This window comes from Furipterus horrens, unplaced genomic scaffold, assembly GCF_987537825.1.
Source record: "Furipterus horrens unplaced genomic scaffold, mFurHor1.1.pri manual_scaffold_4, whole genome shotgun sequence".
Lineage (NCBI taxonomy): Eukaryota > Metazoa > Chordata > Mammalia > Chiroptera > Furipteridae > Furipterus > Furipterus horrens.
This window is the reverse complement of record NW_028327174.1, coordinates 71,897,609-71,908,872: the sequence shown is the minus strand read 5'-3', so window position 1 is coordinate 71,908,872 and position 11,264 is coordinate 71,897,609. Positions and strand designations below refer to the sequence as shown.

General features: G+C 36.5%; 1 protein-coding gene across 1 annotated transcript in view; it reads left to right on the top strand.

The window, feature by feature from the left end:
• The first annotated feature begins 9,289 nt into the window (after positions 1-9,289).
• The window catches only part of CAPS2 (calcyphosine 2), a 53,260-nt gene continuing 51,285 nt past the window's right edge, over positions 9,290-11,264 (top strand). Inside the window, exon 1 of the mRNA XM_090275654.1 lies at positions 9,290-9,370. Coding sequence (XP_090131780.1) covers positions 9,290-9,370 — 81 coding nt within the window. The remainder of the gene's footprint in view (positions 9,371-11,264) is intronic.

Below are 11,264 nucleotides of genomic sequence, written 5' to 3'. Positions count from 1 at the left end.
TTCCCCTTTCTCTGCATCCTTGCCAGCACTAGTTTGTTTATTTATTTATTTAAAATTTATTTATTTGTTTATTTGTTTATTTTATTTTTAGAGAGAGGGGAAAGGAGAAAGAGAGGGAGAGAAACATCACTGTGTGGTTGCCTCTCACTGGCGCCCCCAACTGGGGACCTGACTTGCAACCTAGTCATGTGCCCTGACTGGGAATCGAACCAGCGACACTTGGCTCACAGGCCGACACTCAATCCACTGAGCCACAGCAGCCAGGGCATGTTGATTTATTGATGATAGCCATTATGACAGGTGTGAGATGGTATCTCATTGTGATTTTAATTTGCATTTCTCTGATGATTAGTGATGTTAAGTATCTTCTCATATCTCTAATGGCCATCTGTATGTCCTCTTTGGAGAAGTGTCTATTCAGGTCCTTTGCCCACTGGCATAAAAATAGACACATAGATCAATGGAATAGGATAGAGAGGCCAGACATAACCACACCTTTATAGTCAATTAATATTTGACAGAGGAAGCAAGAACATACAATGGGCTAAAGATAATTTATTTAATAAATGGTGTTGGGAAAATTGGACAGACACTTGCAGAAAAATGAAACTAGACCATCTTCTTGTACCACCCACAAGAATATGATATTCAAAATGGAGTTAAATGTTACCTCCCAAACCATAAAAATCCTAGGAGAAAACATAGGAAGCAAAATATCACACATTGCTCATAGCAAAGTTTTATCAGATATATCTCCCCAGGCAAGGGAAACAAAATAAAAAATAAACAAATTAGACCACATCAAACAAAAGTTTTTGCACAGCAAAAGAAATCATCAACAAAACAAAAAGACAACCTACAGAATGGGAGAATGTATTTACCCATACATCTAATGAGAGGTGACTATCCAGATTTTACAAAGCACTTACAAAATGCAACACCAAAAATAACAACCATCACCAAAAAAAAAAAAAAAAAAAAAAAAAAATTCACTCATTGTTTTTAATAAAAAGCAGAACATTAAATTATAAAATGGGGGAAAATACAAGTATCCTAATGTAAATTCTACTGAATGGAGAAAATATTTCTGGTTTACTCTCTGCTAATGGAGAATTGCAATGTATATTACTTTAACTTTACATACATAGTCCAAACTGAGTTTCTGATACCCCACACCCTAATCCTGATGTTTCCCCAGCCTTCCCTATCTCTCAGTTCATGGCAGCTCCATCCTTTTGATTAATCTAGCAGGTCCCAAACTTTGGAGGGTTGTCTTTTTCTTTTCAGCAAATTCTGTTGCCTTTTTATTTTCAGACCTTGGCCACTGCATCCATTTGAAATGGCACCTCCTTGATTTCATGGGTAATCACAATAGCTTCCTACTGGAACTTCCTGCTCCCACTCTTAACTTCCTGTAGTCTATCCTCAAGGCAGCAATCAGAGTGATCCTATATAGTCATTAGTATACTTAAATATTTTTAGTGTCTTCTATGTATTATACCAGGCATTTTTGTTGGTGCTTGGGATTACAACCATTAAACAAACAAACAAAAAAGCAAACTGCCTTTCTGGAATTCCAAGAAGGACACAGACAGTAAATGATAAACATAATAAGTAACTTCTACAGTGTGATAAAAAGGTGAAAATATCTATAGAAAAAACAAATGGAGGCTAAGGAGTTTTGGAACACTGGGTGTATGTGGAGGTGGAGGTTGCAAGTTGTGATTTCAAATAGGGTGATCAGTGTGGATATCTTTGAGAAGGTGACTTTTAAGCAACTACTTGAAGGAGATGCAAGAGGAAAGCATGTGGATAGTGGAGGAAGAGTGTTCAAAGAAGGAGGAAATTAAATACAAGGTAGAACATAATACTAGGTAAATATCATGTGAAAGATGGGAGAGCTTAGTGATTATAGGTGAATTATTCTAAGATGCTTGTATGGGTAGGAGAAGAGTAATGATGTTGAGTACCTTTGACTTTGTTAATTGATGCACAGATGTTAAAAATTTAAGAAAAACTATTGAAAGAGGAATACCAAACCAGTAAAAGGAAAATGACAAAGGGAGGATATTTAATCAACCCAGTAGAAGTCAAGAAATCAGAAAGAGGTTTTTCTTTTTTTCTTTCTTCATATATGTACTTAAAGTTATTAATGTTCCTTGAATTGTGATGTTACCTGCAACTCATAAGGTTCAAAAGTGCACTGCTTTTACTGATACTCATTTGTAAATATTTCATAATTTCCATTATGACTTTTTCTTTGACTAATTAAGTGTGTTGTTAAATGTTTCCAAATGTGTTTTTTGTTATTGATAAATTTCATTACATTTCTGATCATAGAATATGAATTATGTAACATGAAGTTTTTGCTATTGGACCACTGTTAAATAAATAGGTAAAATGAAGAGAATAAAGAGTCAAGAAGTATCCATGTTTGCATCCCAGGACTTGTAAACAACAGAAATGGCATTTTTGATGAGGTAAGCATCCTGGACTTTTTAATAATATTCTCAGATAATTACTTATTCCTGTGGAAAAATGTAAGATTTAATCTCTTGCTTTTCCTTACACTAACATTAATACTAGATTAAGACTTAAATGTGAAAAAGAAATCTAGTGGAAAATATGAGTATTTCTAAAATGTCATACCTATTGCCTCTATGTATCCTTATCTTCATATTCAAATATTTAAATATTATTGTCAACAAAACATATAGAGTGATTCTGTTATATGTAAATCAGATCATGATACTCTTATGCTCAAAACCTTCCAATTGATGGCTTCCTATAGCACTCAAAACAAAATCCCATATTCTCACAGTAGCTGTCAGGTCCCAAACAATAGGGCTTCACTCTGATTCCATCTTTCACTTTCCCCCTTTGCTTTTCAGACACTCTTTACCCATTTATGCTTATTGAAAATGTCAGGTGCCCCTGTCTCAGGACATTGGCTCTTGTTTCTTTTGGCTCTAACTTTTTTAATAACCTCATTTATAACCTCTTAAATATTTACTCAAATTATATCTTTTCAAAATATGTGACAGCAGTATTTTATATTATCCATCACATGTCTATTACTTCCTATTGGCCATTTTCTGCTTTATATTTCTCCATAACCCTTATCCTCACACATGGTGTAATTTACTTATTTATGTTGTTAGCACCTCTCCCCTCAATTAAATATAAGACCCATGAGTCAGGGATTCCTTATTATTAATTAATTTTTCTTACTACTGTATCCCTAGTACCTCTACAGAGGAGTTCAATATTTCTTGAAAAAATTAATAAACAAATCCTTTAAGATTCCAATCAAATGTTATTTCCTTTTATGATCTCCTCCAGTTAGAAGGAATCTCCTGTGATTAAATCAATTCATGTTTCTATATCTTATTACTTTTTCTTTTTCTTCTTGTATTAGTTACGGTTATCCAGAGAAACAGATACAATAGAACATATATCCCTACACACACACACACACACACATACAGATTTTGAAGAAATTGACTCACATAAATGGAGGGGCTGGCTAGCCCAAAATCTGTAAGGCAAGATGATCAGGCTGAAAATTCAGGTAAGAGTTGATGTTGAGCACTTGAGTTGAAGCCTAGAAACTCAGGCAGAATTTTTACATTGCACTGTGGAGGCAGAAGTGTATTTTCTTTGGGAAACTTCAGTGTTTGCTCTTAAGTTCTTTAACTGATTGGATGAGGCCCACCAACACTATGGAGAATAATCTGCTATATTCAAAGCTTATTGACTTATATGTTAATCACATCTAAAATTTATCCTCATGATTTGCTTTGGGTAGTATGGACATTTTAATGATGTTAATTCTTCCCATCCATGAACATGGTATATACTTCCATTTATTTGTATCTTCTTTGATTTCTTTCTTCAGTGTTCTGTAGTTTTCTGACTACAGGTATTTTACCTCTTTGGTTAAGTTTATTCCTAGGTACTTTATTTTTCTTGTTGTTATAGTAAATGGGATTTTTCCCCTAGTTTCTGTTTCTGATATTTCATTGTTGGTGTACAAAAATGCCCGAAGAATTCTGAAACATCAATTCAAAAGAACCTGTGCACCCCTATGTTCATAGCAACACTATTTACAATAGCCAAGTGCTGGAAACAGCTTAAGTGCCCATCAGTGGATGAGTGGATCAAAAGGACTGTGGTACATTTATACGATGGAATACTATGCAGCAGAAAGAAAGAAGAAACTCCTATCTTTTGCAACAGCATGGATAGAACTGGAGAGCACTATGCTTAGTGAAATAAAGCCAGGTGGCAAAAGACAAATATCATATGATCTCACCTAATACAGGAACCTAATGAGCAAAAAACAAACAAACAAACAAGCAGACAAACCAAAAAAACGAGCAAAATAGAACCAGAGGTATGGAAACAAGGATCAGGCTGACAGTGACCAGAGGAGAGGGGAGAGGAGAAGAAGAGGGGAAAAAAGGAGAAGGTTCTAGTCTAGGAACTAGTGTAAATGAACCATGAACATAAACAACAGGGTGGAGATTGACTGTGGCAGTGGGGTTGCTGGCTAGTGGAGAGCAATAGGGAAAAATTGGGACAACTATAATAGAACAACAATAAAAAAAGAAATTAAAAAAATAAAATTTATCCTCATGAAACATCTAGACTGGTGTTTGAACAGACAAGCAATATCCTTCTACTTGGATTTTCCATATACTTTCTTTCTTCATTGCAATTTGTTTGCTAAGGAACAACCAGATTATTCCTTTTAAAACATAAAGTCCCCCCTTTTCCAAACCCTTTAATGACTTCTTATCATGCTTATAATTCCAAAGCCCTAGTTAGGGCTTGCAAGGCACTAACTGACCTGACCATGGCTCATCTCTGGCCCCTATCCTATGTTCTTCCTTGGCTAACTTTGCTTCAACCACATCCATCAGCTTGACAAGAATACTCTCTCCTCAGGCCTTTTACCCTTCCTGTTCCCTTTGCCTTCAGAATTTCCCAGAGTAAAGTCATACCTGATTATACCACATTCTCTACCTATTGCTACCTGACATCATATTATTTATTTATTTAATGTTTGTCAGCTCTGTTATATTGTAACCTTCACTAAAACACTGGCTTTGTTTGCTTCACTGCTATATCTACAGCACCAAGATTAGGTACTGAACACTTATGCCCTCAATAGAATTTGTTGAATGAGTTACTGAAGAAATAAGCACTCTAACTCTCTAATGATGTATAGAAATGTAAGTTTCTTTAGAAATTATATCTTATCTTTTATATACACTTGTTATATACTAGTGACTCAATAAATATTTAGGCTCAATTTAAAAGACAATACTAAGCAGGCTTATGTATTTTTACTTTTTATGACATTTTATATATTTTCAGATAGGTATTCAATGGATGTTTGTTGAGCTTCAGATGCAAATTATTTTGATACTAAAATAATATAGGTTAACTTGGTTAATTTCATTTCATCTCGTGTATAGAGAAATTAATTGGCTGCAATAACCACAGGACTTTTGTAAAGTAATGAATTGTGTAGTAGTAAAAATGTATAATTTATATAATCAACACATAGTCCAAGATTATTGCTTTTATATAGAGGTCTTAACACAATATCTGGATTAGACAGATTTGCTTTATTTAGACCATGTTCCTAACAGCTTAGAGAACCATATTTAGAAATTCTGAAGCAATTTAGCCTAAATGTCAGAAATAGACAAGGATATTTTATTTTCCTGAATATCTATTTGTGAAATGGGAAACGTTAGTCAGGCACTAGAATTTTTAAGGCCTTTGTAAATTTTTAAAAGTTCAAGTTTAATTTTTGTTTCATTATTACCTTTTCAGTTTATTTTTGCTTTTCTTTCTTTGAGGGGATAATGAGTAGATGGGTTTCATGGAGTGCCTGCGCAGTTCGGGAAAGTTAGGCACCTTAGAGTGGAATGGAGCCTTAGCAATACCTCAAACCAGACCTTTCCTGTTTTTGAAGAGGAGCTGACACCCAAATACATTGCGTGCAGAGCAAAGAATGAAATGGAGGTTTTCTGATTCATATTATATCAATATTTTAATTTGCAATCATATATGTGATTATATATATTTGTGTATATATGCACATATATTTAAACTAATATTTATATTTATGTCTATATATTTCTCTCCGTAATTCCATACCGCAATCTTGTCTTTTTAAATAATTGCAAGTTCCTTGGAAGGTCATGTTTAAATTTTTTTCCCTTCAAAACATCATTCTGGGAGCTGACACCTGGTAGATTCTCTATAAAATATGTTAAAACAGAATTCACCTAAAGGAAGAATTATGCAATTGCCATGAATCCGGGCCGGGTTTTGGCTTCTCCCTGCTCAGGAGAAGCTCAGATGAGTGAGTCCGCTCCGACTCTTCCCCCGGGGTTTAGACAAGTCACAGAACTGGACCGGGGGAGGGGTGAAGCTCCGGAGGCTCCTACTAGGATTTCCTTTTTTGTGTGTGTGTGAGTACCTCTGAGGGGTGGTAGGGTCTTGCCACACGGACCTGGGGAGGAAAAACCGCACACACAAGCTGTAGGAGGTGGCGTGGATGCAGCAGGGACTTGGGCCTAACACCTTCTTTACCTTGGAAATGAGAGAAAGCTCGGAGGCTCAGGTGAGGCGCCTGTTGCCAGGCAACCTGCAGACGCAGGACCGAGTCGGCTGGAACCTTTGCTGGAAACTATCCCTTTTTTCAGCTAGGCCTGCCTGAACTGGTATCAAGAGGGTTGCTGGTGGGATAGCCCCAACTTACACCTTTCTCAGTCTTCTCACTTTGGACTATATCTTTACCCAGCTTATTGGATCAAGTCAGGTTGGCTGTCCCGTGCGTGTGTGTGTGTGTGTGTGTGTGTGTGTGTGTGTGTGTGTGTGTGTCTCAGTCCATGAATCCCAGATAGGAAGAGCCTGGAGCATTCCTTCCAGTACATTACAGGTACCATTACCTTGAAGTATAATTTCAACTTTCGGGGGACGGATGCAGGAGAATTACTTTGCCTTTTTTGAAATTATCAATGACCCCAAGTTCAATGAAGATATCTGGGTCTGTTATCACCTGGGCTCTAAAATAGACTTCCTTGGCCCCTGCCTGCATGGAGCTTAAAATACGAAATAGTATTTTAAAATCTCATTCCTTTCTCCTTGATTGTAGGCTAGATTCGATCAATTTATTCTTTGCTTTCCATTATGTTCTGATTCAGTATAAGCAACAGTATAGTCATTAATATCAATAACCAAGAGAAAAGTGATAATAATTAGAATTAAAATAAACATCCTTAAAAAATGAGAAAAGTCACAAGTGAGTTTAATTCACTTGGGTAGTGTTGAAGATAGTATGGTCAGGCTCATTGCATACTAGCAATAATTTCTCCTGAGTTGGAGCAGTTTGGGTGAAGACAGAAGTCATTGAGGTGGACCTGGGGATTTGAGAGTATAAATTTTGTTGTTTTTAATATTGGCAAATGAATTACAGTGATTTAAAGTGACCTATAGCTATTTGAAGTGGCTATAATAGCTACTAAGGTATAAATAGTTGTGTGACTGGTGTTTGGAGAAAATCACCTAGCTGATTGTTCAACACCCTTGTCTCTACCTGGGTTTCTTGGCTGCTAATCATCATGGCAAATGCCAACAGCTCTTGTGATATGATCAAAAGCAAACAACAGCCCTCTCTACCCACCAAACTAGTAACAACTTTAAAAAGCTGTTTATTTGTGAAAGCTATCTGTGAAAAGCAAGCCATCTGCTGGTGTTATATGAGTATTTTGAAATCTAGTGATTTGTTATATTTTCATAATGTCTACTGTTTGTTGGTAAGTCTTCCTGACTTTATTCTTCCTGTAGAATTCAAGTCTTAGGGTATGAGATTTTTTGAGGAAGGAGCTTTGGCAATGGGATGAAGGGAATCATATTGATACATTAATAAATAATTGGTATATCTTTCACGTAAGAGAATTTCCTTGGACATGAAATTAAACTATATTTTACATTATTTTAATAACAATAATTATGGCTACCATGAATTGAATGTTAACCATGTTCTACATGATACAGGAGAATGAGGAAAGTACAAACATTAAACTCATTTTACATGTTAGAAATGTTGGCTCAGAAAAATTAAGTTCTTACCCAAGCTTCTGTTTTTGGAAAGTCAAAAATGAGGATTTTAATGTCAGCCAATCTGACCCCAAGCACTATGCCATGTGTTCTTTCCTTAAAAACAAAACAAACCAAAAGTGTTTTACTATTAAAATAAGCCCAAGTCTAATAATATAAAAAGAAAGTATAAATGAATCACTAAACAGAAATGTATCCTTGGTAATATAAGGCTGAAGAATAAAATATTCAGAATTTGGATGACAGATATACATATGATTTTTGTTTTGTACATATTTACAAGTTGATTATTTTCACCTACTTTTGCAAGCATTTTTACCAATCACCTCATAATACTATTTGGATAATTCACTCCATTTTATTCTTTGAATTAGATAATACTGTTTGCTAAAAAATATTTTCTTCCATCTACTCTGGGTAAATTAAAACTCATAAAGATTTAGGAAAAAAGTAAAGAAAATAAAACCACTGTTTCTTATTGCCTCTGTAAAAAGTTATCACAAACATAGTGGTTTAAAACAATATAAATTCATTATTTTACAGTTCTGAAGGTCAGAAGTACAAAATGAACTCTACAGGATGAAAATCATGATGTCAGCAGGGCTGGTTTCTTCTGGAGGCTCCTAGGGAGAATCCAGTCCTTGTCTCTTCTTCCTTCTAGAGACTGCTTGTGACCTTGCTTCCATTTTCCAAGCCAGCAGCAAACACCTTTGTTTCTCTATGACCTCTGCTTCCACCCTTACACCTTCTCTTTCTTGCTCTGGTGCTCACATCTCCCTTTTATAAGGACTCTGGTGATTATATTGGACCCACCAGTTAAACCAGGATAATCTCCACATCTCAAAATCCTTAACTTAATCACATCTGAAAGTCCTTTTTGTCATGTAAAGTAATGTATTCATGGGCTCTGGTGATTTGGACATGGACATCTTTGGGGGGCCATTATTCAGACTAGTATTTACCCTATAAATGTTACCTCACATAATGTCATTGCTCCATGAATAGTTAATTTTGGTGAAAGAAGTAAAAGGGATTGACCACATGCTTTCTTTCTGTCATATTATTATGTAATTTGTATGATTTATTTAAAATTAATGTAAGAATAGTCTTTTTCAAGGTATACTGCACAATCCATACGTGAACTTGAATGGATCTAGAGATTAAAGGAGTTGCTGCTTCTCCTAGAAATCAAACTCAGTCATTTTCTGGAAGAAAGAAGCCACTACAAGTACGTATGCTATATAATTTCCTTCTTTTAAAAAGTATATTTTATTGATTATCCTGTTACAGTTGTCTCAGTTTTTCCCCTTGCTCCCCTCTGCCCAGTATCTACCTTCCATCCAGCAGTCCCATCCCCCTAAGTTCTTTGGCTTCACCCTTTCCTATACTATTCTTAACACCCCCCTCTCTATTTTGTACCAACCAATTATGCTTCTTAATCCCTGCATCATTTCCCCATTTCTCCTCCCTCCCCCTCCCAGCTGATAACCCTCCAAATGATCCCCATACCTGTGATTCTGTTTCTATTCTGGTTGTTTGCTTAACTTGTTTTTGTTTTTATTTTTTAGATTCTGTTGTTGTAGCTGGGTTTGTTGTCTTTTTTTAATAATCTATTTTTTGTTTATTTTTTATTTTTAAAGAGGGGAAAGGAGAAAGAGAGAGAGAGAAATATCACTATATGGTTGCCTCTCACTCGCACCCTCAACTGGGGACCCAGCGTGGAACCTAGTCATGTGCCCTGACTGGGAATCAAACCATCGACACTTAGTTCACAGGCTGACGCTCAATCCACTGAGCCACAGCAGCCAGGACAGTTTGTTGTCATTTTGATGTTCATAGTTTTATTCTTCTTTTTCTTAAATAAGTCCCTTTAACATTTCATATAATAATGACTTGGTGATGATGAACTCCTTTAGCTTTAGCTTGTCTGGGAAGCACTTTATCTGCCCTTGCATTCTAAACGATAGCTTTGCTGGATAGAGTAATCTTGGTTGTAAGTCCTTGCTTTTCATCACCTTGAATACTTCCTGCCAGTCCCTTATTGCCTGCAAAGTTTCTTTTGAGAAATCAGCTAATAGTCTTATAGGCACCCCTTTGTAGGTAACTCTATGCTTCTCTCTTGCTGCCTTTAAGATTTTCTCTTTATGTTGAACCTTTGGCATTTTAATTATAATGTGTCTTGGAGTGGTCCTCTATGAGTGTAGCTTGTTTGGGACTCTCTGTGCTTCCTGGACTTGTATGTCTATTTCCTTTACCAAATTTGGGAAGTTCTCCTTCATTATTTTTTCACATAACTTTTCAATTTCTTGCTCTTCCTCTTCTTATTCTGGCACCCCTGTGATTCAGATGTTGGCATGTTTAAAGTTGTCGCAGAGGTTCCTAAGCTTCTCCTCATTTTTTACAATGCTTGTTTCTTCATTCTGTACTGGCTATTTATTTCTTCTTTATGTTCCAAATCATTGATTTGAACCCCAGCTTCCTTCCCTTAGCCATTGGTTTTATGTGGATTTTCCTTCATTTCACTTAGCATAGCCTTTGCTTCTTCCCTTATGCATTTGCTGTACTCAAGCATATCTGTCAAATCTATGAGCATTGTTATCACCAGTGTTTTGAACTGTACATCTGTTAGGTTGGTTATCTCTTCATTGCTTAGTTCTTCTACTGGAACCTTGATCTGTTCCCTCTTTTGGGCCATACTTCTCTGTCTCATTATCTTGACAGGCTCCTTTGCTTGTTTGCCCTTGTGTCTTAGGTAGAGCTGCTGCACTTGTTACATTGTAAGGGGCAGAGCCTTAGGTATTCGTCAGTGCAGAGAATCGCATTTTGCCACATTGTGGTGCTGTGTATCGGGGAGGACTCTGAGAGGGAACAATGCTGCTTGCTCAGCACTTGCCCTTTTTCCAGGCACTTCTCCCGATTCCCATATGGGACTGGTGCCTCTCTAACTATTGCCATTCTTTGGTTCCCAGGGTGGGTGGGTTTGCAGACATTCTAGGACTGTGGGGGCCCTCTAAACAAATGAGCTCTGCTGAGAGACAGGTGGTTTTTCCTGCTGCCCCAACCCCCACTGGTTTTCACAGTCAGAAACAGTGAAGCTTTCTTTTCCCCAGTGCTGGAACTGT